The 24,712-nt window shown below is 44.1% G+C and overlaps 2 protein-coding genes and 1 long non-coding RNA gene across 7 annotated transcripts in view; 1 reads left to right on the top strand and 2 right to left on the bottom strand.

The window, feature by feature from the left end:
- Nucleotides 1-1,827: 1,827 nt before the first annotated feature.
- On the bottom strand, nucleotides 1,828-5,629 carry SLC52A2 (solute carrier family 52 member 2). 2 transcript variants are annotated; one of them, XM_007488772.3, is made up of 6 exons: nucleotides 5,536-5,629; nucleotides 4,522-4,591; nucleotides 4,104-4,240; nucleotides 3,033-3,960; nucleotides 2,697-2,820; nucleotides 1,828-2,574 (listed from the first exon to the last, which is right to left on the bottom strand). In XM_007488772.3, exons 3-6 carry the CDS (start codon nucleotides 4,228-4,230, stop codon nucleotides 2,362-2,364), a joined length of 1,392 nt encoding a protein of 463 aa, XP_007488834.1. In that variant the 5' UTR covers nucleotides 4,231-4,240; nucleotides 4,522-4,591; nucleotides 5,536-5,629; the 3' UTR covers nucleotides 1,828-2,361. The 2 variants fall into 2 exon arrangements, with proteins under 2 accessions (XP_007488834.1, XP_001371785.1); XM_001371748.3 differs by lacking the exon at nucleotides 5,536-5,629 and adding an exon at nucleotides 5,150-5,453.
- On the top strand, nucleotides 5,602-24,586 carry FBXL6 (F-box and leucine rich repeat protein 6). Of its 4 annotated transcripts, XM_056822882.1 has the most exons (11): nucleotides 5,605-5,726; nucleotides 8,364-8,492; nucleotides 15,610-16,154; nucleotides 16,292-16,450; nucleotides 16,800-16,863; nucleotides 20,225-20,356; nucleotides 20,465-20,572; nucleotides 20,738-20,851; nucleotides 21,338-21,569; nucleotides 22,529-22,775; nucleotides 23,442-24,586. In XM_056822882.1, the coding sequence occupies exons 3-11, from the start codon at nucleotides 15,655-15,657 to the stop codon at nucleotides 23,578-23,580; spliced, it is 1,695 nt and encodes a 564-aa protein (XP_056678860.1). In that variant the 5' UTR covers nucleotides 5,605-5,726; nucleotides 8,364-8,492; nucleotides 15,610-15,654; the 3' UTR covers nucleotides 23,581-24,586. The 4 variants fall into 4 exon arrangements, with proteins under 4 accessions (XP_001371748.1, XP_056678860.1, XP_007488832.1 ...); XM_001371711.5 differs by lacking the exon at nucleotides 8,364-8,492 and having other exon boundaries at nucleotides 5,602-5,726; XM_007488770.3 differs by lacking the exons at nucleotides 5,605-5,726; nucleotides 8,364-8,492 and adding an exon at nucleotides 12,759-12,806.
- The window catches only part of LOC103102772 (uncharacterized), a 31,252-nt gene continuing 14,793 nt past the window's right edge, over nucleotides 8,254-24,712 (bottom strand). The window contains exons 2-3 of the long non-coding RNA XR_465633.3: nucleotides 11,298-11,377; nucleotides 8,254-8,370 (exon numbers count right to left, since the gene is read on the bottom strand). This is a non-coding gene — a long non-coding RNA (uncharacterized LOC103102772). The remainder of the gene's footprint in view (nucleotides 8,371-11,297; nucleotides 11,378-24,712) is intronic.

Here is a 24,712-nt window from a genome sequence, read left to right as displayed (position 1 = left end):
CCAGGTAGATAAAAAAAGTGAAGAAAATGCTTTGCAAATTTTAAACCGTCATTGCAATGGGAACTATTTACTACACTCAGTCCTTTGCTCAGTGAAGTCCAGGAGCATTAAAGAGATATAAGACAAACATATAACAGTGATATGCAAGGTTCATTTTTTACTTTCTTATGGGAGGTTTAAAGGGAAGGTTATGACTGCCAAAGAAATCAGTGAAAGCTTTCTGATTAATTGGGCATTTGCCCTGGGCCATAAAAGGTGAGTAGAAATTCACCAGGACTCAGTAAATTGTATATGATTGTAATGGAATACTACTGTGTTGTAAGAAAAGACAAGCAGGAGGAAGAGCTCAGAAAAACCTGGAAAAGACTTACAGGAACTGAAGCAGAGTGAAGTAAGCAGAAACAGGCAATATAGGAGGAGGAACAACTGTGAATAACTTAACTATTCTCAGCAATATGATTATCCAAAGCAATTCCAAAGGACCTCGTGATAAAAAATGCTGTCTGCTTCCAGAGAAAGCACTGATGGAGTCTGCATTCAGACCAAAGCAACCTTTTTTCACTTTCTTTGTTAAAATTTTGTTGTTTGGGTTTCATTCTATAAAAGGATTAATATAAAAATATTTTACATGATTGTACATGTGAAATCCATCAGATTATTTACCATTTAACAGTGGGGATAGGGGAGGAGGAGGGAATGACTCAAAATTCTTTTTAAAATGTTGGAAATTGTCTTTACATGTAAATAGGGGTAAATAAACTTAAGGCAAAACCCCCAAAACTTACCAGAACAGGGGGAAGCAGGACATAAGAAAAAAGCCTGCAACTGATTAAGTGGAAGGGCAGAGGCATCTGGGCTAGCTAGATCACAGCACTGAGGATCCTGGAATCTTGAACTCCAGGCAAAAATAATTTAAATTTTATTTGGGATGAAAGAATGAGCCTTTGAAGATGTTTTAGCAGTGTTGTGACTTAACCAGATTTCTCCCAGAGGAAGAGAAATCTGACAAGTGTTATGCAGGACTGAATGGAGAAGACTGTACAGGTAAGGTTCTCGAGGTCTGTAACCTTTCACTCCAGTCTGGAACCAAGCATCTTTCTTCAGTGGTTTATTTGGAGTTATAGGACTTGGGTTGGAGCTCCTGGCTCTCTACCACTAACTGCCTGTGAGTCCTTTCCCTCTGTAAAATGAGGAAGTTGGACTAAATGACACAGGAGGTTGTCTTCCCAAGGGCTTCCTGCTGGGGAGGCCAGGGGGCTGAAGTAGGGAGAGGTGAGGCTTTTAGGAAACACTGTTGGCACCACAAATTAACAGTTGTGGTAGTGGACTCTGGGAGGCGAAGATGGGCAGGGCCCAGGGCCAAGTCAAAGGCTGTGTGGACAGGGATTGTAAGGTCAGGGACAGGGAACCTTGTAAAATTCCCAGTCTTATCGAAGGGAACAATGAGCAGAAGGTGGACCCTCTGCCCCTACTCCTCCAGTCTCCAAGCACAGTGTAATTAACCCTTTCACACTGCTGGGCACCAGGATGATAGCCTGGTGAGAGGACATGCCCTGCCCATGGGCTATGCTTTGTCCTTTTAATTTCTCTGGATCTGGGTAGTAAGCTTATGAGGGAGAAACCTTTAAGTTGGTGGCAGTGAGCTTTTAGCCCAAGAGGCCTAGTCTGAGATGGTTGCTCCTCTGGGCTCCCACAAAGCAGCAGCTATCAGACAGGCTGAGAGGCCTGTCCTCCCAGCTGGATGTCAGGGCTCTGTGGGCTAGGCACTGAGGGGAAAGGGAAGGAAGGGACTCAGGAAAGGAACTTGACCACACTGATGAGTCCCACTCAGATAGAAAATAGAACTTTTATTCTAAAACTACAGTTGGGATTGAACTTGGGGTCTGAGCCCAAGGGACACTATCTGGAGTGTCGCCTGCTCCCATGTGTCCAGCACAGAAGTCAGTAGTCATCTCTGTTATCCCTGGCCTGGAGGTCAGAATCTTGTATAAAGCTGGTTTCTGGAAATGTCTGCTGAAATGAGTTTAGTTCTGGGATTCAGGGAATAAGTGGCCTGAGGGGAGGGAATGGGGAAACCTCCCAAGAGGGAAAACAACAGAATCCCTTGTCTTTGGTCCTCAGCCTCTATTCCTAAAGTTTGGCTTTTGTTGTTGTTGGGAAGAAAGGGTCCCAGGGGTTGGGGCTCTGTGTCCTAAGCTAACCCCAGGGCCCATCCCTGAGAGGTGGGGATTCACCCCCCCCCCCCATGGGAATAAGGCACATTTCACTCCAGCAGGAATGGGGTTATTTTACTCCTGGGAAGGAAGGGGTAGTGAAGGGAAGAGACTCCCACCAAGAACCAAACAACCCCCCAAGGGATCATCAGGGGCAAAACATGTCCACGCAGTCCTGGCTCTGGTGGAAAAGGTGGTAGATGCTTGTCAAGGGAAACATGGCAAGAGCTCCCACCAGAGAACCTGCCTGGATGGCAATGCCTGCTGCCAGCAGTGCACCTCGGCCACCGCCATGCAGGAGGGAGCTCACTGCCACCTTCACATAGGAAAAGGTACCTAGGCACAGGATCCACGACAGCACCTGGAAGGGGGAAGGAGGAAGCAGAGGGACTGAGAGTAGGCATCCCAACCAGGAAGAGATCTCTCGTCCATGTTCCCCAGATATATATCAGTTTCTGGAGCCCAAGTCAGTCATTTACTCACCACAAGGACTACACCTGCTGAGGTGCCAACTAGGGGGGGACAGGGGCTCAGGGCTGCCAACACCATTACATAGGTCCCAAAAAAGGTGCCTAGCATCGAAAGGGCACCCAGACCAGGAAGGGACCTGAGGGAAGACATGGATGCCAATTAGGGATCTAAGAAATAGAGAGAAGCAGGGCCAACTTCCACTTCCCATACCACTACCCATCCATCCCCAACCCCTGACCCACAACTTCCTCCTGTGTCCTCATCTAGATCTTTGCCCATTTTACTCTCCTTGGGCTCCCATCCCTGGGCTCTCCTGCCCTAAGCTCCCCTTCTGGGATCTACTGTCACCTGTAAAGGATGCCCATGGCCAGGAAGCAGGCGAGGGGATTGGCAGCACTGCCCAACACCACAGCCAGGTGGTAGGCATGGCGCCCATAAGGTAGGCAGGAGTAGCTCTGTATAGCAGGCAGCACTCCGTTGGTGAGGGCATTTGTGACCCCCAGCAGCCCCAGCAGGCAGGCCCCTCTGACTGAACATAGCTGAAGTGGATCTTGGGCTCTTTCCTCTGATTCTGGTTCAGGTGTCCCAACCTCCTCTCCTGGCTCCCGAAGTGGTGACACCTCTTCCTCTGGGGTAGCTCCCTGCCTCTGCCCTTCACTTCTAGAGGTAGTTGTGGTGGGTGTTGGTGGTAACAACAGCAATAGTCCTTGGAAGGCTATTGCTGAGATGGCAAGCAGGCTAGTTATCACCCAGAAGAAGGTTTTGGCTGAAAAGTGTTCCTCAAAGTAGATGGGCACCATGGGGCCTGATGGGGAGATGTCAGGGGAAAGAGAAACATTGGGACCTGGTGAGGCTGCCAAGAAAGAGGTCCAAGGGCTGGGAGACGAAGCCAGTTGGCATTCTAGGTGGCCCACACCTTGGGCCAGAGCCAGCCCACAAGGAAGCAGAGCACTAAGACCCTGACCCAAGAAAAATGAGCGTAGGAATGCTGGGGGCAGACGAGACATGAAGGGAAGAAAAGTAACATTGGAGGCACAGCAGCTCAGGGCCAGTGCAAAGGATAATGCTAGGAAGGCCACAGCATGGGACTCTCCTGCCACAGGTACCACATGGGACCACAGCGGGGCCAGCAGCGCCATGCCCACCACACCCAGAGCCTGCACTGCCCGGATTGGGCCCAGTTCACCCTTGGACAGGCGGCCCCACAGCGTTGCAGCCAGTGGGCCCAGGTTTCCAAAGGCTACCAGTACTGACAGGTAGGAGGGGAGGTTCCAACCTGCAAAGGAGAGGAGGAAAGGCTGAGGATAAACTCTTCCAAACCCAATTCTTAATTTAGTGTCCCTTACCTCCATTTCTACTCCCCTGGTTTCCATCCCTGAGCCCTGGCCCCAAGTCCTTTCCACCTCCTTCTTCACTCACCCTCAGGCAGGTCTTTCACCAGCACTGGCAATTCTACCCAGATCCCATTAATGGCAGTCCAGGAACCCATGGCAAAGAGGGCCACCAGGATGTGTGTGAATGCTGTCTTACCATTGGGGGCTGCCATCCTGGCTGGCCTGGAGATAAAAGAAATATCATAGCGATTTGGGGTCTGAGATTATTTCTGAGACTTTGTGAGATAGAATAAAAGGGAAATAAGGACAAAGATACTAGAACCCCAGGTTTGGAAGGGTCATTAGACAAGTAAAAAAACCTGTACTTCAGCTAAGGTGATGGAAGGTGAAGAATACATGTAGAGGGAAGTCAGTCTTAAATTCATAGCCTGTACCCACAAAACTTCCTGGATTTCCAGAGACATAGCCTCTATCCCCCCTCCACCCCTACTCCCCCCCAGTACCTGAAGGTCTTGAGACTTCAAGGGCCACCTGGGTTAGGACTGGCTTTGCCGGGCTCCTGGGGCCCTAGGACTGTAGACAGGGGAGAGGTCAACCTGACTAGTGCAGAGATTGAAAAGGTAGGACCCAAGGTTTCCAGTGGGGGAGGAAAAGGAAGAGGAGGAGAAGGAAAGAGCCTTGCTCCGTTGGCCCAAGGCCAAGGATCTCCCTGGTACTCTGGGGAAGGATGAGGGTCTAGGGGCTCTCATAGCAAGGAACAGCGAGGGCAAAATTGGAAGACGGCTTGAAGCTCGAGTTGGGGAAAGGGGGGTAAGGATGGGGAATAGTTCTACAGGGGTGGGGGGGGGGGGCAGGGACGTCTCTGAAGGGGCACCAGGTTTCCCTTGGAGGCTCAGGGGAGCCAAGCAAAAAGAGAGTAAGGGTTGCAGGGGAAACAGATGGGGGGGTAGGCCTGGGGCGACTTAGAGAGGGATAAAGTAACAGGTGATGTAAGCAGAGGTGCACCTGCGGAGGGGCTCAAAGCGGGGGATAAAGGTAATTCCCTAGCCTCACTTCCGCTCTGGGATTAGGCATACTCTTGGCAGCGCCTGGCACCACCGGGAGATGCCCCTACCCCCATTCCCAACATACAGTGGAAAACTGAGGCAGGGTAGGTGGAAGTTGCTCTTCCTCCTGCTGGGCAGACCCGCGGAGTCCAAAGCCTGGGCCCTGGCGCCCACCGCGCGCCTCTCCAGGACCCCAGGGCCAGGTGGGGGAAAGGGAGAAGAGGGAAGGGTGTGCAGCAGCTCCCCCAGCTCCGTGCAAATGAAGTGGAGGAAGCGGAGCCCGGCGACCAGGCCGGCCCCGCGGAGCTTGGAGCCAACCGGCCGGGCCCGGACCGAGGACAGGGGCGGGGGAGGAGCGGGGAGAGGAGGGGTACCAGGGGAGAGAGGGGCGCGGGAACACGGGTGGGGTGAGATGAGGGGGGTGGGGGGATAGGGGGGTGGGGGAGTGGGAGGGGAGAGAAGGAGACTCACGTGCCGCGACCCGGCGCCGGCTCCCTGGGGCCCCGCCCCTTGCTCTTCTCCCGCCCCTCTTACCGAGTCGAGCCTGCCACTCCTGCACCGGAAGTCCCGCCCAACCGTCCCGTGCCCGGAAGTGGAGGCTGAACGCGCCGAAGACGGAAGGTCCAAAAGGAGGTTGAGGGAGAGACCCAGGCCCAAGTCAGGTGAGAGACCCGACTGTTCCCCCTTGCTTCCTCGCAAAGGTCCAGGGATGCCCTATGGGGCGTTTTTAGGAATATTCGAGCACTGACCGCACTCCTTCCCTTCACTTAGTGCTTCCTCCCTCTCAGGTCTCCTCCTTTCCATGCCCCTCCCCATCTTTAGGGACCTTTCCTAGACAGTCTTTTCTTTCCATCTGAGAGCCCTTCCCCATTGCTAGGGCTCCTTCCTAGAGAATCCCTTCTCGCCTCCTGTTTTTGATTCATAGCTTTTCCTACCTGTCTTGATCCTTCCTTCAGCAAGTGCCAGGCTCTGAGAACACAAGTCAAAAACAAAACGAATCCCTGCTCTTAAAGAGCTTAGCTTCTGCCGTGGTGAAACCACACTATGTACTTACGTACAAATTCAAAGTATCCCAAAAGTCCTGGTTTGTATATAGACAAAAGGAAGGCCTATTACCTAGGAGAATTTTGGGACCCACTGAATATAGACAGCAAGGGAATCCTTTGCAAGATTGTCGTCCTGGTGCCACCCCACTGTTTGGTTGAACTCCAGAGCTTTGCTTGCTATACTTTTTCCCTAAGCGTTCTTAACATCTCCTATGAGTTCAGTTTTTATCTCTATACAGATGACTGTCACATCTAATCCTATATTAAGAGTGGCCTGCCAGAAATTTCCAGCCATATGTCTCAAAGGCATCATCTCCAAAAGGAAACTACTTTATCTTCAGTTCTTCCTTCTTCCCCCATCTTCATATCCAGTTAGTTGCCAAATCTTATTGATTCAGTATTGCTTGCATTTCTTTTTCCTTCTCTCTACTTAACCTGTTCAAGGTTCTCATCAACTATTACAATAGCTAAAACATCACCTTGCCTCTAGGCTCCTCTCTTTCCAGTCCTTCCTCCAACAAATCAGTATACCTAAAGAGCATCTGACCAAGTCATACCTCTCAGTGGCTCCCTGTTACCTTTGAAAAAATATAAACTCCTCCCCTTGGCAGTTAGAGCCCTTTCACAGTTGACCCACAGATTCCAAATTAATTTTATGTTATTCACCTTTACACACTCTACATTCCTGCAAAGCTGTCTTCTTGTTCATAAGCACCTCTTCCTACAGGATGCTATTCTTGCATGCCCCCTTCCAGCTCTCTTGATCAGTTACTTTTTATATTTTTTGAGTTGGTTTATTTGCCTACATACTTCCTGGGGATATTTTATCTCCAGTAGGATGTAAGACCCTTAAAGGGCAAGGGCTGTCTGGTTTTTGCCTTTATATCCTGGAACGATAACAGCAACAGCACAGTGCCTGGTATATAGTGGGCATTAATAAGTGTTTTATGATTAAATTAGGTCATTTTGGAACTAGTTGAGTAGTCAGATTTGAGGAGCTGTTAAGGATTCATTGTTTGTTCATTTTGGGGGTGGTCTATGAAGGAATACCCCAAATATAATCAAGGTATAATGTCTCTTGCTCATCACATTTATAGATGATATTTAACTGGAAGGAATAACTAGATAACAGTATCCGAAAAAACCTTCAACAGTCCAAAATATGGAATTGAATTTAAGAAGATGAAATTCAGTAAAAGATAAACATACAGGCTTACACTTTTGGTTTTAAAAAAATCAGTGTCATAAGTACAAAATGGAGAGGAATATGTTTAGACATCAGTTTGTCTGAAAAAAGATCTGGGGCCTTTAGTGTGATTGCAAGTTCAACCTGAGTCAGTGTGATTTGGCAACAAAAAAGCACTTGGTTTTGGGCTTCATTTAGAGAAGCATTGTATCTAGGGATATCTCAATGGATAGGCATTTATTAAGCATCTGGATACACAATAGCCTATTTGCTATTCCTCATAACATGACATTCTATCTTCTACTTCTGTGTTTCCTTGAAACCTCAGACTCTCTCCTTCAAGACCCAATTCTAGTCCCCTCACTCCCTCCCTCCCTCCCTCCCCCTTACCTTCTGTATTAATACTAAGAAGAGCAGTAAGGGTTAGGCAGTTAGTGTTAAGTGTCTTGCCTAGGGTCACAAAGCTAGGAAGAATCAGCTTTGAACCCAGGTCAAGTCACATTTTCAATATGAAGTATTTCCTGATCCTAGTTGCCAAATCCCAGAGCCAGGTATTCTGCTAAGTGCTTGAAATATAAAAACAAGTGAAACAAGCCTTACCTTTAATGATCTTACATTTTAATAGAGTAGACAACATTCGTCTTTATAAAACATACAGACTATATACAAAAGAAATACAAGGTATTTTGGAATACAGGTTTGATCCCAGAATACATCATATAAAAGGGGACACTACAGAAGGAAGGCAAGGATTCCAAAGGTAAAGAGGGAATGCATTCAAGATTCAAGGCAAGGGAGACAGCCAGGGTAAAGGCTTAATCAGAGGAAGAGATAGAATGGCACAATTGGGAAGCGATAAGGAAGTCAGGATAGCTGAACTGTAAAGTGAATGGAGAGGAATGAAATGGAATCAAGCTGTAGATTGTAGAGGACATGTAGAGGACATGTAGAAAGAAATCAGGTTGTAAAAAGCTTTATTTAAAAAAAAAAAAGATTTTCATTGATGTTTTTTTCATTTTTTCCATCACCTACATTTCCCAATGTGTCCCTTTTCTCTCCTCCTGGAGCCATCATCTGTAACCATTAAAAAGAAGAAAGAAATTTACCAAAAACTAAACTAACACATCAAGAAGGTTGAATATCATCTATAATATTACATAACCATAGTTCTTCACCTCAACCAAGAAGAGAGGAAGGTACCTTCTCATATTTTCTCTTTGGACTAAATTTAGTCATTATTACTTCACAGAATTCAATTTAAGTTAGTCTGTTGATATTTCCATTTATATTATTGTAGTCTGTGATAATATTGTTTTCCTAGTTCCTCTTCATTTTGCATCATTTCGTGTACACAGTCATAATAATTACTGTTTTTGTACAGTACAGTAATACTCATACATCTTGTTTAACCATTCCTCAGTGCACACTTATTTCTAATTCTTTCCCATTACAAAACATGCTAATGCAGGTATTTTGGAGTATATGACACCTTTCTCAGTTAGCCAACTTTTTTTTTTAATTTATTTTTTTTTATTAATACTACAAGCCAGGTACTATGCTAAGTATTGGGGATACAAAGAAAGTTGGGAGGAGCATTGGATTTTATTGAGTAGAAGAGTGACACAATCATATTTGTACTTGACAAAAATAATTTTGTTATCTGTGTGGAGGATTGCTTGGGGTAGGGAGAGACTTGAATTAGGAAGACCAATTGTTTGACCATTGCAGTAGTTCAAGTGAGAAGTAATGAGTGCTTGAGCTAGAATGGTGGCTGTTTGAGTAGAAAGAGTTGTATATAAGAGAAGTCCTGGTGATGGAAAAGGTAAGATTTAGCAACTAATTGTATTAGTGGAGTGAGGTTCTTCCAGGTCAAGATGGCTACTGAGTAGAAGCAGAGCTCTTCTCTCCCTCCATCCAGACAGTGCCTCAAAACATCAAAACCAAAATCAAATGAGCGAAGGAGTTCCATGGTAGGATACAGCACGGAGGGTAGGCAAAATTAGGGCATTTCCACGCTAACAGGGGGTGAAATTTCCCCTACCAAGGGGTGAGCTTATCACCCCTCCCCCACTTCACCTACCTTTCTAGAGTCTGAGGGAACACAGAACAAACTTCTAAGTTCTAGAAGGGAGACTGGCTTAGATCAACACAGACTTACCCCTAAGAAAAACTAGACTCAGAACACTGGGAGGCTGAGGAAACCTTGAGATAGGCTGCAGAGTTTGGGGAGAGGAGGCAGCTTACAGCAAAATACCATAGAGAACTGAAAAAAGCCCTTGGGCAAAAACCTCTCCAGTGCTCTATACTGAGACTTGCCTACACTCCACACCCAGACCTCTTCCCAGGCAATATATAAGTTCTTAGGGGCTGGACCTGCCACTAAGAGCTGTTGGACACTGTTGAAGACTGGGAAAATTATCCTCTGGGCAAAAACCTCTTCAGAGCCCAATACAGAGATCACCCACATTCCTCCCTTAGATATCTGAACCAGGTAATGGCCACCAACTCCCAGGAACTAAAATCCACAAACACCAAAAAAAAAAGAAGAAGAAAATGTTGACCCTTGATAATTTTTATGCAGAAAAAACCCAAACTAGAGAACAGCAGAAGATGACAACCAGTTAAACACACACCCAAACCTTCAAAAATAAAATGGAAATTTGTCAGAAGTTCTTGAAGACTTTAAATCTGAGATTGTCAGAAAAATGGAAGAGATTTAGCAAGAAAAGTGGGAAATAGTTCAGAAAGAAAATAATAGTGTAAGAGTGAGGAGTCATGGATGGTATCAAGATCACAAAACAGGAACACTGGAAATATGCTGTTGCCTTCTACAGAAATAGGGAAGTATGGGAGAGAGGTAGATTTGGGAGCTATGATAATGAGTGCTGATTTAAGCAAAGATCAGTGTTTGAATACTACCTCATAGAGTAGCACAAAACTTCTGGTTTCCTTTAGTATCCTTATCTATAAAATGAGGGGCTTGGAATTAACCTTAAGGCCCATTCTAGCTGTGAATTTATGGTTTGATGGTTGTTTGTCTTCAGGATATCCTATTCAACATGTTCAGTAGCCATATGGTGATGTAGAATTGGAATTCAGGAAAGAGATTGGGGCAAGATTCATAGATCTGTGAGTCATTTGTATAGAGGTGATTACTGACCTATGAGAGAAGATGAGGTCATTAAAAGGGGATTTAAAGGGAGAAAAAGTTCCAGGACAGAATCCTTGAGGAACTGCCATAGTTAGGGGAGGGTAAATGATATGGATGCTGAGTCAGCAAAAGAGATTGAGAAAGAGCAGGCAGAAAGGAAGAGAACCATAGGAGAGTGCCTAGAAAGTCCAGGAGTGGACATAGGATGGATGGAAATAAGCAGTGTTCAATGTAGTGTCCAAAGCAGAAAAATTAGGAAGGATGAAGTCAAAGAAAATGCCCTTGGATTTGGCCATCCAGAGATTATGATGGAGAAAAGTTTCATTTTAGTGGTAGGGTCAGAAGCCAAATTACAAAAGGTTGAGGAGTGAGAGGAGAAAAGGAGACACTAAGTTTAATTTTTCTTAGGAGTCTGGCTGAGAATTGGAGAAGAAATTCTATCACTACAACTTGAGGAAATAGTAGGGTCTAGTGAAAAATGTTTTAAGGATCAAGGAGACCTGTGCTTGTTTGAAGAAATTAAGGAATATATAGGGAAGGAGTGAAGATTACATAGAGAAGGAATGATTGAAAGGCCAATCTGAACATGAGGAGGGATCAGTATTGGCAGAAGGAAGGGGCCACTTCTTATCTCAGACTGGAGGAAAGGAGGAGAGAATGAAAAATGATGTTGAAAGATTTTGAGATAAGAGGGAGCCTCAGTGGTGTAGCCTAAACTTTCTTAATTGAGAGGGTAGGGGGAAAACGAAGTGTGAAAGATCTGAGGATTCACAGAATCGTAAAATTTGAGGTAAAGGGGTCCTCAGCAAGGCTCAAATCCAACTCATACCCAAAAGGAACCCTTACTTACATACTCGACAAATGGTAATACAGCCTCTGTTTGAAGACACTCTCTCCACCAGGGAGGACAGAAGAAAACATTTGAACAACCTATTTGGGGAGTGGAATGGAACGAAAACACAAATAAATGGAGTGACATGAAACATTGAATGCCCAGTTGAAGTTAGATAACATACTCATATACCAGCTTTTTAATCCATAGTTTTGCATTCTTTGCTCCTATAAAAGAGTGTTGCTATTAATGTTCATATATATGCTAATCCTTTATTTCTAGAGGTCTTTGAGTACTTCAGGATAGTGGGATTGCTAGGTCACCAATTCCAGATGGAAATCAAAATAGGTGGACCATCTAACAGCACCATCAAGGGCATATTTATCAGTGTGTCCCTCTCTTCTCACAGGCTCCTACAAGTACACCTTTTTCACATACTAGTCCTTCAGAGATGATATAAGACCAAATCCTTCCATGCCTTTTTTCCTCCAGGCTAAATTTCCCTGATTCTTTTCAGTAGTCATTTTATGATATATTCACCAGGCTTCCCCCTGTACTGCTTGATTTCCTAAACATGCTTCAATTTAACAGTATCCTTCCAAAAAAAGTAGTGTCTAGGACTACACTCATTGTTCCACATATGGGCCAAATGGAACAAAAAATTATGAATAGTAGTATCACCTCTTTTTGTTTGGATACTATTCTTCTCACTGCAAGGTTACATTATCTTTCTGACCATTACATTTCAAAGCTGACTCCCATTGAACTTGGGAGTCCACAAAAAAACCCAGATCTTGTTTACATGAATGGTTGGTTATCTGTTCCACTATCTGTTCATCCCAGATATACAGATGCAGTTCATTTTTTCAATCCAAATGTCAGATTGCATATATCCCTATTAAATTTCATCTGGTATAATTCAGTCCATTAGGCCTTTTTAAATCTTATTGTTGAGCGTTCTAATTATCCCTTCAAACTGTGGAATCACAAATCTTATATACTGTCTCATTCCATCCCAACCTTTTGAGGACTTAGGGAAATTTCCATTAATGAGTCAAATAGGCTAGTAATACTTATGGAACATTTTAACTCGCACGGGGGAAAACCCAAGGCCTAAAACGAGACACTAAGGAAATATAGGGCAACAGGGAAAGGATACAGCAAAGAGGTCTCTCAACCTCTGGGGTATGGTCTTTAGGTCATGGGAGGAGTTGGGTGGGGAGGGGTTACTGCTGCTGGTCCTTCAGAGAGACTGCCCCCTGGATTTGGTACACCCTTATCTGCCAACACTACTCTGCTACTTCTCATTGTAGAGGAGGTGGGTGGCATCTGGTCTCCTCCACCCCAGGGTAGTTTGGAAATGTAGACGTGGGCCCTGGATAAGGAGGTGGTTCTCACTTGGTTATTTCTGATTGTTTTCCCATCTCTGATGTCATAGGCAGAGTGAGGCTAGGGACTGACTGATTATAACCCACCCTACCCCACCCTTACCATACAAGCATGAAACATTGCAGTTTCCAGCAGGAGGTATGGAAGTTTCCAGGAAAAGGCAAGGTAGTGAGGTGTTGGGTAGGAATAGAGGATGTATTAGAGAAGAAGCATCCTTTTACAAGTAAGCTTTATGAAACTTAGTCCCCAAACCAAAGAGGGGTTTTTTGACTATTCACACACCACTTACCTTTACCCATGTCACTGACAAAAATGTTGAATAGCATAGAACCAAAGATGGAATCCCTCCAGCAGAGACTTCTCTTCATTTTGACATTAATACGTTAATGAGTATTCTTTGGGTCCTAGCATTTAACTAGTTCAGAACGCACCCAGTTGTACAAATCATTTGCCCTACAGCTTTTCTTATCTTGATCACAAGGAGAGTAGGAGAGATTTTATCAATTAAATGTTTTCCTAAAATCTATGTATATTTTATCCTTAGCATTCCCTGATTTCCCATCCCAATATGTGTTTATGGACCAGTACCAAAAATTTCCTTCTTTGGTACAAATCAGACACTTACTATGCCTTCTCACCCTGAATAAGTCACATCCTTGAACTTTGAAAAATCCTTAGAGGGTCTGTTCCAATGATGTCAAACTCAAAAATACATAACAACTTAGAAACCCCAAAATTAACAACACTCTCTGTTGTATGGTATTTATTTTGTTAAGCATTTCCCAATTATATGTCTTTTAAACCCTTACCTTCCATCTTAGAATCAATCATTAAATACTAAATATCAATTCCTATGCCCAAAGGATTGAAAAGATTGCATGCTCTTTGATCCAGCAATACCACTACTAGATGTGTATCCCAGAGAGATAAAAAAAATGGGGATAGATCTGTTTGCACAAAAATATTATAGCTACCCTTTTTGTGGTATTAAGAATTGGAAAATGAGGGGTGTCCCTTGATTGGGGATTGGCTGAACAAATTGGGGTATATGATGGTGATGGAATACTAGTGTGCTATAAGGAATGATGAACTGCTTGATTTCTTTAAGAACTGGAAAGACCTACATGAACTGATGAGGAGTAAAATAAGCAGAACCAGGAGAACATTATACACAGTAATTGAAACATTGTGGGATGAGCAAATAGACTTTGCTACTAGCAGCAATGCCATGATCCAGTACAATCCCAAGGGACTTATGAAAAAGAATGCTATCTACATCTAGAGAAAGAACTGTTGGAGTAGAAATGCAGAAGAAAACATGATTTAACACTTTTTTATATGGGTATAGGATTTGAGGTTTTGGTTTTAAAAGATTATTACAAAAAATGAATAATATGGAAATAGGTTTTGAGTAATAACACATGTATAAACCAGTGGAATCGCTTGTCATCTCTGGGATGGGGGAGGGAAAAAGGGAGGGTGACAACATGAAGCATGTAACCATAGGGGAAAAAATATTTTTAAAAAAGCTAAATATCAATTCCAGACAAAAGAGCAATAAGGACTAGCCATTGGGGTTAATGGAAGTGTCTGAGGCCATATTTGAATTTGAATTTAGGACCTCCTGTCTCCAACACCTGATGCTCTATCCACTGAGCCATCTAACTCTTCCCCTCCCCCCATTACATTTTAATCTTGTTCAAGTGGATCAGGAATTTGATACCTCTGATCTACCCAATAGGTTTTTTGGGATTTTTAATATTTTGTCAATACTAGTACAATATCTAGATTATTGATCTGTCCCTCATTCATGTTACACTTTATTTTTATGACACTTGTATATGTCATCTTTGGAAATATGCTATTATTGTCATCAGTTAATCAATAAACCATTATTAAGTGTGCTATATGCCAAGCATTGTGCTATTTACTGGGGATACAGAGACAGACAAAACAATTCTTATTCCCAAATGCCTCTATGCAGGGGTACAATGTATAGGTATATATAAGTACATATAAAATAAATACAGAGTGATTTTTGGAGAGAGAGCACTAGCAACTAGTAGAATCAAGAAAATCTTCATATGGAAGGAGGGACTTGAGCTGAGTCTTAAGAGAAGTGAAGAATTCTAGAGGCAAAGGGGAAAAGGACATTGAGGCATTGAACATGGATAGGATGACATATGAGGAATAGCAGGATCATTTGGCTGGACCATAATGTGTTGAAAAAGGGAATAATATAAAATAAGCCTAAAAAGTAGGTTGGGGTGTGAAGGGCTTTGAGAGGCAAACAAAGGGGCTTATGATTTATCTTACAATAGGAAGCAACTGAGTATGAGAATTGTGGTCAGACCTAGACTTTAGAAAAAAAATCACTTTGGCAGTTGTGTGGAAGGTGGTTTGGAATGAGGAGAGACTCAAAACTGACAATTAGTGGGCTATTGCAATAGTTCAAGTGAGAAGTAATTAGGGCCTGCACTAAGGTGGTAATCTGTAAGTAGAACGATAGTGTTGTATATGAGAGATGTGGAGGTAGAAATGACAGGGTGTGGTCACTTTGGATTTGTGGGGTGCAGAAAAATGAGTCATTTGGCATGTGCTTTGCACTAGTCTAGTGACACCGACCTTACCCCTATAAAAAATGTGGGTTCTTAATCATCATAACAAATTGTTCATAACAAGTGCCCTTTTCTTCTTTTTTTTTTTAAACCCTTCCTTCCATCTTAGAATCAATAATGTATATTGCTTCCAAGGCAGAAGAGGGGTAAGGGCTAGGCAATGGGGGTTAAGTGACTTGCTCAGGATCACACAGCTAGGAAATGTCTGGTCAGATTTGCACCCAGGATCTCCTGTCTCTAGGCCTGACTCTCATCTCACTGAGCCACCCAGCTGCCCCCTAGTGCCCTTTTCTTAACACTGACCCATCTGGTTTCTTTTGTAGGATCCCCTAGGGGTACCATTATGATTTGCCCACTTTCTTGATAACATGGAGGAGGTCCCTGAGGAGTCCAGCAATGGAATGGCCTTACCTCCCCAAGAGGATTCCAGTTCATCACAGCAATCACAGGTTAAGTCCAACAAGAGATTAAGGCCCTCAGTTCCAGTTGGGCCCCCCCAGAAGAGAAAGAAAAGAAAAAGTTCATGGAGACGGCCGTCTGCAAGAGTTGGCTACCACATTCATGAAGCTGAGGACATGTTGCTGATTGTACCCAATCTGGAAGAGCCAGCAGCACGGGCCCATAGGAAAAAGGCCTGCCATCTTAGGAAGTTAGCTCGACCTACCACTAATGTCCACCAGCATCGTCGTACACGCCGAGAACGGACTCGACACGATGTAGATCTCAGCCTAGGGCAGGAGAAACAGTCTTCTCCTGAAGATAGCACTATTTCAGGGCCAGGTTGGGGAAACCACATTCCTCTGGAGATCTTGGTTCGAATCTTTCAAATGATAGTGGCATCTGAGGGGGCAGTGCCCTTCCTTTGCAGGTATCCAATCATTCCCTTAAAGGCTGGGTTAGATTGTTAAGGGTGGGACTGGCAAGGCAAGTAGGGGAGGTGGCTATTTTATTTATTTTAGTACCCCAGGTGGGGGGTGCTCAGGATGAAGGCTATTTGTTTTTCAGGGCTGCCCGTGTGTGTCGCCTTTGGTATGATGCTACCTCCCACTCTGTGCTGTGGCAGAAGGTGTCTCTGGCCCCACCTTGGCCTCCTCACTCAAAGGGTCCTTTTTCAAAAGTGGAGAAGAGGATTCTTAGTTCTCTGGAGTGGCTGGTACCCAACAGGTGAAGAGAATGCTCCCATCCCACCTAGTGTGAGATTTCTTTCGACCTTCTTCCTCCTTTGACCTATCTGCCTCTCTTTGGCATTAGCTTATCTCTACATTGAGACTTCCCTTAAAGGGTGATAATCCTTTCTGCTGAAGGGAGTAGTAATGGAAGGGATTACTCCTGGTACCTAGAACTACTCTCTTTTCAGGAAGAATTGCTCCCCTGGGTCCTCCTTCTTTACCTGGACATGGGAAGATAGATGGGGTTGGAGGTGTGCCTCTCTGATGCCATTTTTTGTGAGGAGATAGGAACTGAATATGAGATCTTGGAAAGAGATGGATACATACTCTTTTCTTTATGGCAGATTTTCATTACTCCGGGACCTCTCTCTATCCCACTGGAAAAACCATGTACCTCTGATGCTGAAGGTGAGAAGACTGGGATGGAGGGCTGGGAAGGGATATGCTATTTCTGGCCTTTCACTCTGACATGTTCCTTCTTAAACTAAAAGACAATTTATTCTGTTGGTATCAAATTGCTTTGTAGGTGCTAACACTTCCTATTAGTTTGAACCTTTCTTACCTAGGCCAGGAGGAAGGCTTAGAGGGCAGGAATTCTTCCTGCTATTTATTTACCCTCCCTCTGGTCAGGATCAGAACAGAAGATACAGAGCTCTGGGCCTGGTGGTCAGGAAGAACTGAATTAAAATCCATCCTTGGAGACTTACTAGCTGACTCCAGACAAGCCATTTAAATCTCTGTTTGCCTCAAGTTTCCTCAACTGTTAAATGGGAGTAATGATAACATCTATCTCCCATGGATTGTGAGGAAAAAATGAGATAATAGTTGTTAAAAAGTGCATAGTTCAGTACTTGGCACCAAGTACTATATAAATGCTTATTCCCTTCTTCCCTCCCTCCTCTATTTTATCTCTCTCCCACCCATCACCTATTTTCCACTCTCAAAAGTTCTCTTCAATTTAGAGATGGGGGACATAGGAACCTGAGGAAAAGAAAAGTGGGTCCCAGCCTTGGTTGAACACCCATGGGTGTGGGCAGTATCATTGCTTCTATCATAGATAGAAGTTTCAGTGGCCCCCAGTTGCTTCTAGGATTGCATACAGTTTTTTGTTTGGCAGTTTAAGTTCATTACAATCTGACTTTAAGTCATTTTTCCTGACTGATCACACATCACTCCCCATCATATATTGCTTTGTGTTGTTGCCAGTTTGGATGGCTTGCTTGTTACCAATACAGGCTATCCCATCTACCCCTTTGCATACCTTTACACAGGAATGCCCTGCTTAGAATATTCTTCCTCTTCATCTATACTTTGTAGAGTCCCTACCTTTCTTCGAAACATTATCCTGATACCTTCCCCCTCCCCCACCAAGATTATCTCCTAGTTCTCCTAGATGTTTATATTTATTTTCCCAGAAGCCCCCAACAAACTGTGTTGGGTATAGGTCTTGTATCTTGGGGAGGCAGCATACTGACCTGGGTGGAGCCCATGCCAGAACCTGGGAAGCCAGCCTTTGACTGGTGGACCCTCTCACTGCTATAGCTTGTTCAGCCTGTAAGTTGTAGAACAGTTGCTGATCTGCTTTGGGACTTTCCCCATAGCAGAGTCTTGATCAAAAAGAAATGTATGAGTTGTTCCCTCCCAGTCAAATGTAAACTTCTCCAAGGCAAGGGACTTCCAGTTTTCCCTTTCTTCGCAAGGCCAAATTTGCCCTGCATCAGCTCTAGGAGGGTGGGTAATGCTATTTAGGAATATTGACCATTGAGAGTCTAAGTAGGGATTGTGGGGAACACTGAGGCAGTAAGAGTCACAATCTGTAGCAGAAGATAATTTTACTAAAGCAAGGGAAAAGATAAATGATAGAGAGTTGACTTTTCTCGCAGCAGGGTTTGAAAGGCCCTATAAACATCCCTGCAATGTGACCTGGTTTTTTGGGGAGCTCCTAGCATCATGGGGGTTTTGAGCTGGGAAAAATGTTAAATGGAGTTATTTGAAGATAAGGTCTGTAATTGGATCTTGCCCAGTGGTTGTTTACCAATGGTTCAACACATAGATGTTATATGGCACATGACATAAGGAAATTTTGGGCTGGGTTCAAGCAGAAATCATTGCATGTCTGAAACCAAGAGAGACCTTTCATTCATTCTGCCTTCATGTAAATAAACTTTCACAAATTCCACATCTGTTACAAGGGAGCAGAGGAAGTTACACAATGGCTATTTCCTCAGGGAAAGGAGAGGATATGATATACCTCTGCTCACATTTTGCCTTTGAGGCTGAGCTTCACACTATCTGGCCTTGGGCAGCTTGCCTTTCGTGAGGGAATACTGCCCCTGACATACTTTGAACTTCTTTGAGCACTGTCCCATCTAGTGCCACTCTGCTCATCTCAAGACACATGGATGTCTGATTATGTCTGAGGAAAGGGGGTAGATCTCTTTAAGTTTAAAATAGTGGAAAGCCATAGAATGATGGGATTTTGGTCTGGGCTATTAGCAGGTTACTAAGTATTTTTGGAGGAGACATCTGTCTTCCTTGGTTGAGTCAACAAATTCAAGTTTAACAAACATTTACAAATATAAAAATGAAATAACCCCTACCCTCAAAAAGTTAACTTTTTACTTAAGGGTGGGGGCTTGACCTATAAAGACCTATAAAGAAATAAGTATAATAAAAATAGAAAACAAGCATTTAATAAGTATTATTTACTATGTACCCGGCCCTCTGCTACATGCCCAAGATAAAAATACAAACTGTGTGGTATGAGGAAGAAGGTATTGGCTTGAGGGTGTGGTTTTAAAGACCAAAAAGCCAAAATTGGGCCTGGAAAAGGAGAGGTATATTCCCAGGTGAGGAGACCATAGGAGCATTAGACTGTTCTAGAGCAAGGGGGGCCCCAGGTCTTGAGAAAAGCATCAGGATGAACCTGCAGTAGGGAAGTGTAATGGTTTTGAAGTTCAAATAGTGAGGGATAGGGATATGGGATCAGAATCTAATACAAAGGAGTCATGTGAATGCTAAACAAAATATAGACTGTTCAAAATGGAGTTTGGAGGGAACATAACTGATTCCATCTTGTACTATATTTGCTGTTGTTAGATTTTTTTTCTGTGTGATCCAAATATTACTACTTCTCTCCCCCAGTCACTGTACAGCTACAAAAAGAAGACCCACAGCACTTTGAATAGTTCCAGAAACTCTCACACCTCTTTTTATCTAATTAGGCATCCAGGTTTGGCATAAATGACTCTGCTAAAGGCCTTTGCAACAGTTAGAACATTCTTTTCCTTTTGCTAAAAATGCACTTTTTCCTGACCCCAAACTACTTGCCAACATGACCTATCTAATCTGGTCCCCCACCCCCCCACCTCCCACCCCCTTTGCTATCAAGGATCCTGAAAATTCTTGCCAGAGGCTCTTGAGCTGAGCCTCAAAATAAAGGCAAAGATGAGGAGGAAACATTGTAGACATGGGGTATAGCCTGTGCAAATGAACAAAAACAGAAGACGGTATATCAGTTAGTATTCCCATTTGACTAGATTGTTGATGTATATAAAGGCAAATAATAGGAAATATGGGCAGGAAGGTACTTGGGTGCCTGAGTTAAGAGGGTGGAAAGGGTAGGATAGATCAGGCTTGGCTTTGGCTTAGCTTCCCCCTCTTGGTGGGCCAGAGGATTCTAGAGTGGTATTAGAACTGGCCCATAATGGGAAGGCATCTGTGGTGATGATGGACTTGTCTGATGCCAAGATCTTATCTGTCCTAATAGGCTGTTGGGGTATCTTGCCCCCACCTCACATCTCTCAAGCTTTCCCACTGTCAGTCTGTGACAACAGAGGCGTTGGTTTCCCTGCTTAGGACCTGCCCCAAGCTGGATAGCCTTAACCTGCAGAACTCCCAGGTAAGTGCCTTTTCTCACTTATCTCTGCCCTTCTCCAAGTCACTGTTCCCATTCAGCCTCACCACCAAAAAGGAGCCTAGCAATGATCTGCTTCATGTTTGTTTTCAGGTGGAGTCAACAGCAGTTGTTAGCTTTCTGGAGGCAGCAGGCGCACAACTCCAACAGCTATGGCTAACTTATAGTAGCCAAATGACTGCCATTGTCTCCTTACTGTCGGTGAGCCTCACTTGGAGAGGTTGGGAGAAAGAATGGAGTGGGGATAGAGATGAGGGGATAGATGGAATATAGGAAAGACTGTTTTAGGGGAATGGGGACTTCTTTTCCTGTGCCTGAGCCACTTTCCTACTCCCTAATTTTTCTCATTCTTGGTCTTTCTGGCAGAATGGCTGCTGTCCCCAACTCCAACTCCTTGAAGTGGACACAGGTATAAAGCCCAATAATCAACACTTTCAGCTACATATTGAAGCTCTGCAGGCTGGCTGTCCCAAGCTCCAGGTACCCTTTGTCTTCAGGTACTCCCATCCCCAGGCACAGATACCTCCTCATTCCCAGCTTTAGGTATCCCCCAAGACTCACCTACAGCTTTTGTTAGTATTCCCTGCCCCAAGTGTCCCTCATTTTCAGTTACTTTTATTCCTGGCTACCAGTACCAGGCCCCTAGTCCCCAGTAGCACTTCTGTCCTCAACTACTGATATGCCTCTGTTATCATACAGTTGTCTCCCCTCTCACCTCCTACCTCATTTCCCTTCAGTTCATACTATAGCTATCCCTCTCTTGAGTTCTGCTCTATTCACCTTTATTCCTAGGTACAGATCCCCTATCCTGCCTTGGTTACAAAGTAAAGCTGCTTCTTGGTGTATATATATCTGTTCCTTCCCTTGCACTTTGATGTCTCTTAGCCTAAAAGTTCGACTCTGAGCTCCCACCACTTGGAACATCTAGCCAGCTTTGAGCCTGGGGTCCCCTTATTCCATTTGCAGGTCCTGCGGTTACTGAACTTAGTTTGGTCCCCCAAGACGGGAGGGCGTGGGGTAGCCCTGGGACCTGGTTTCCCAGACCTGGAGGAGCTCTGCCTGGCCACATCCACAATCACCTATGTGAGTGATGAAGTTCTCTACCGCCTGCTGCATAAGTCTGCTCACCTGCGGGTGCTGGACCTCCGAGGCTGTGCCCGCCTCACTCCTGCAGGCCTGGGCCGCTTGCCTTGCCCTAGTGAGTATTGTGCCTGATGTGTCAAGGGGCTTGGCCTTCCTCACCTGGCCCTGCCTGGTTTGGGGAGCATGGGGAGCTAAAGAGGGTGCAGAGGTTCAAAAGGCAGTTGGGATAGAGGAGAGAGTGCTGGGCTTGGGACAGAGAAGATGAGAGTTCATTTCCTGCCTCTGACATGGATTAGCCATGTGATCAGAAGCAAACTACTTCATCTCATCAGATCTCAGTCTCTGTACAAGGAAGGGAATAATGCTTGTAGTGCCACTCTCTCACGGTTTTGTGGTATGGCTTACATCAGATAAATGTAAAGTGATTTGTAACCTTTAAATATTATTTAAATATTTTTTATTTTTTAATTTAAAAAATTTTAATTACTTTTTAATTTAAAAATTATTTAAATGTTATTTAAATAATATTTAAATATTAGTTATTATTTGTAGTAATATAAGTAATTATAAGATATAGACATCACAGGCACAAATAACTAATATGCAATATTGCATGGTCAATACCTCAGAAGAGTATTGTATGGGGCAGGTAGATAGCATAGTGGGTAGATTGCCAGGCCTGGAGTCTAGGAAGGCCTGAGTTCAAATTTGGTCTCAGACATTTCCTAATTGTGTGACCCTGAGTAGGTCACTTAACCCCATTTTCCTAACCCATGCCACTCTTCTGTCTTGGAACTGATGCTAAGAAAAGGTAAGGGTTTTAAATTAAAAAAAAAAAGTATAGTATTATGTGAGATCAGAGGGGGGGAGATGATTTTCAAATGAGGAACCTACTCATACCAGGGGTAAGGAAGGCTAAGCCAGAGATCCTGGAGAAAGTGGGAAACATAGGAGTGGAGGATTTGAGAACTGGTATGGTTTTTGACCTCAGGGTGGAGTCTGCCCTGAGAGTTCAAGTCAGTGTTTCTGGTCTGTACAACTCTGATTCCCCTTTCCCCATCTCCCTCTACTCAGTCGTAGAACAGCTACACCTGGGTCTGTATGGCTCAGTGATTTGGGTGGCCCTGCCCAAGGAGGGTAGCTCCTTGATCACATGGAAGTGGCGTCGGACTCTCCAAGAGCTAGACCTCAATGGCCAGTGCTACCACGAAGGAGATCTGAAGCAGGCCCTGGCAGCTTTTTCAAGCACAGACAGTGGGCACAGCCCCATCCTTCGCTCTCTTAGCCTCAAAGGCACCCAAGTTACTGTGGCAACTATCAGGTCAGGACCCAGGCCTCCAGGCTCTGCATCTTTTTTTTTTTTTAATTTTAAAAATATTTTTTCCATGTTTACATGATTCATTTTCTTTCCCTCCCCTTTTTCCTCCTCCCTCCCAGAACTGACAAGCAGTTCCACTGGATTGTACAAATGTATACTTGATACGTATCTCCATATTATTCATTTTTGCTATAGAGTAATCTATTAAAGTCAAAACTTCAAACCATATACCCATATATACATGTGATAAGTGCGGTTATATGTTATCTCTGCCTTCCTGAAACATTTCTTTTCTCCCTTGCCCAAAACATCTATCCCTCAGATTTGTTTTCCCTCATTCTCCTTGCCTTCCCTCTCCCAGTTCTTTTATTCTCTTCCCCAAATCCCCCCACCCCCCAACTTCCTTTCCCTCCAACTACAAAACACTTCTTTCCCTCCAAATTTTCCTTTCCTCACTTTACAGGGAAGACTCGGGAGCACCTCCTTCCCTTGATTCTTTAACCTCAGCTCAATAACCTTGGAGTAGTTTCTATTTAATATGCAGTTGTGTAAGCTGTGGGACTTAGTTGTATCTAGCCACAGCTCTCAGACTGAGTGTTGACAGGTTATGGGACAAAGAACCAGTTCAGATGCCCCTTTTCTGACTGCTCCTTTTCTGTCTCTCCACAGCTCTGTGATCAGCAGCTGCCCAGCACTCAGCTACCTCAACCTGTCCTCATGCCGATACCTTCCTCGGGGCCTGAAGAGAGCCTACCGAGGCCAGGCAGAGATCCAATGGTGCTTGGACCAGCTGCTTACCATCTTCTAGGACCCAATTAAAGCCTCTCACAAGCCTCCTGTCCCTGCATCCCTTCTTGAAGAAGGTGGTTCCTGTCTCTTCCCTTTTTCCCATTTTTAAAAATATTAAAGATTTTGTAGGGGGCAGCTGGGTGGCTCAGTGGATTGAGAGCCAGGCCTAGAGACAGGAGGTCTTAGGTTCAAATCTGGCCTCAGACACTTCCTAGCTGTGTGACCCTGGGCAAGTCACTTCATCCCCATTGCCTAGCCCTTACCATTCTTCTGCCTTAGAACCAATACACAGTATTGATTCCAAGATGGAAGGTGAGGGTTTTAAGAAATTTTTGTAAAATTAAAATCCTTTTCTAAAAATAACAAGAATTATATCCATCCTGGGTCAGGAAAGCAAAGGTCTGAGGGAGTTGAAGGTGATTTCAAATGTCCAGAGACCTCTTAATGTCAACATCTCCAAAAAAGCTCTGGATGAAATCCTTTGTCTTTTGTATGAAGTTTTTCCTGATTCCTACCCTGCAATTGCTAGTGCCCCCCTCCCAAGCTATCTTTTTTTAAAAAAACCATTACCTTTCATTTTAGAATCAATACTGGGTATTGGTTCTAAGGCAGAAGAGCAGTAAAGGCCAGGCAATGGGGGTAAAGTGACTTGCTCAGGGTCACACAGCTAGGTCAGCTGTCTGAGGTCAGATTTGAACCCAGGACCTCCCATCTCTGGGCCTGGCTCTCATTCCACTGAGCCACCTAGCTGCCCTCTCCTCCCAAACTATCTTGTATTTAACTACTTTGTATATATTTGCATTCACTTTATATTTATGCTATCTATATTTTTATATCTATATTTTATACATTAGAATGTAAACTGCTTTTGAGAGGAATTTTTTCATTATACTTGTATTACCAGGGCACAGCACCACAAGAGGCATAAAGTACTTAATAAATATTTGTTGATTGATTGATTGGAACTTACCCTCTTCCCTGTATCCATGTAGGATATGGGAATAAAAAGTCTAAGCCCCATTGTCCTTCTTTAGCCCATGAGAGATTTTTTACCTTATTCTGGAAATCCTCCATTGAAAGGTCATACTAACACACTAGAACATGGGGATCCCACTGATCGCAGCCTTTGGTCTAACCAAATGTTTATTTTT

The sequence above is a fragment of the Monodelphis domestica genome, chromosome 3 (genome assembly GCF_027887165.1).
Source record: "Monodelphis domestica isolate mMonDom1 chromosome 3, mMonDom1.pri, whole genome shotgun sequence".
Classification (NCBI taxonomy): Eukaryota; Metazoa; Chordata; class Mammalia; order Didelphimorphia; family Didelphidae; genus Monodelphis; species Monodelphis domestica.
The sequence above is the reverse complement of the archived record's forward strand: the minus strand, read 5'-3'. Positions and strand labels throughout refer to the sequence as shown.

Bases quoted from the DNA above. Each gene is read 5' to 3' on its own strand.
- FBXL6 (XM_001371711.5), top strand. From the start codon at position 15,655: ATGGAGGAGGTCCCTGAGGAGTCCAGCAATGGAATGGCCTTACCTCCC. The intron at 16,155-16,291 runs GTATCCAATCAT...TTTGTTTTTCAG, and splicing joins GCAGTGCCCTTCCTTTGCAG to GGCTGCCCGTGTGTGTCGCC. The intron at 16,451-16,799 runs GTGAAGAGAATG...TCTTTATGGCAG, and splicing joins GAGTGGCTGGTACCCAACAG to ATTTTCATTACTCCGGGACC.
- SLC52A2 (XM_007488772.3), bottom strand. From the start codon at position 4,230: ATGGCAGCCCCCAATGGTAAGACAGCATTCACACACATCCTGGTGGCC. The intron at 2,821-3,032 runs GTGACAGTAGAT...GTCTTCCCTCAG, and splicing joins GCCATGGGCATCCTTTACAG to GTCCCTTCCTGGTCTGGGTG. The intron at 2,575-2,696 runs GTGAGTAAATGA...TCCCCCTTCCAG, and splicing joins CAGCAGGTGTAGTCCTTGTG to GTGCTGTCGTGGATCCTGTG.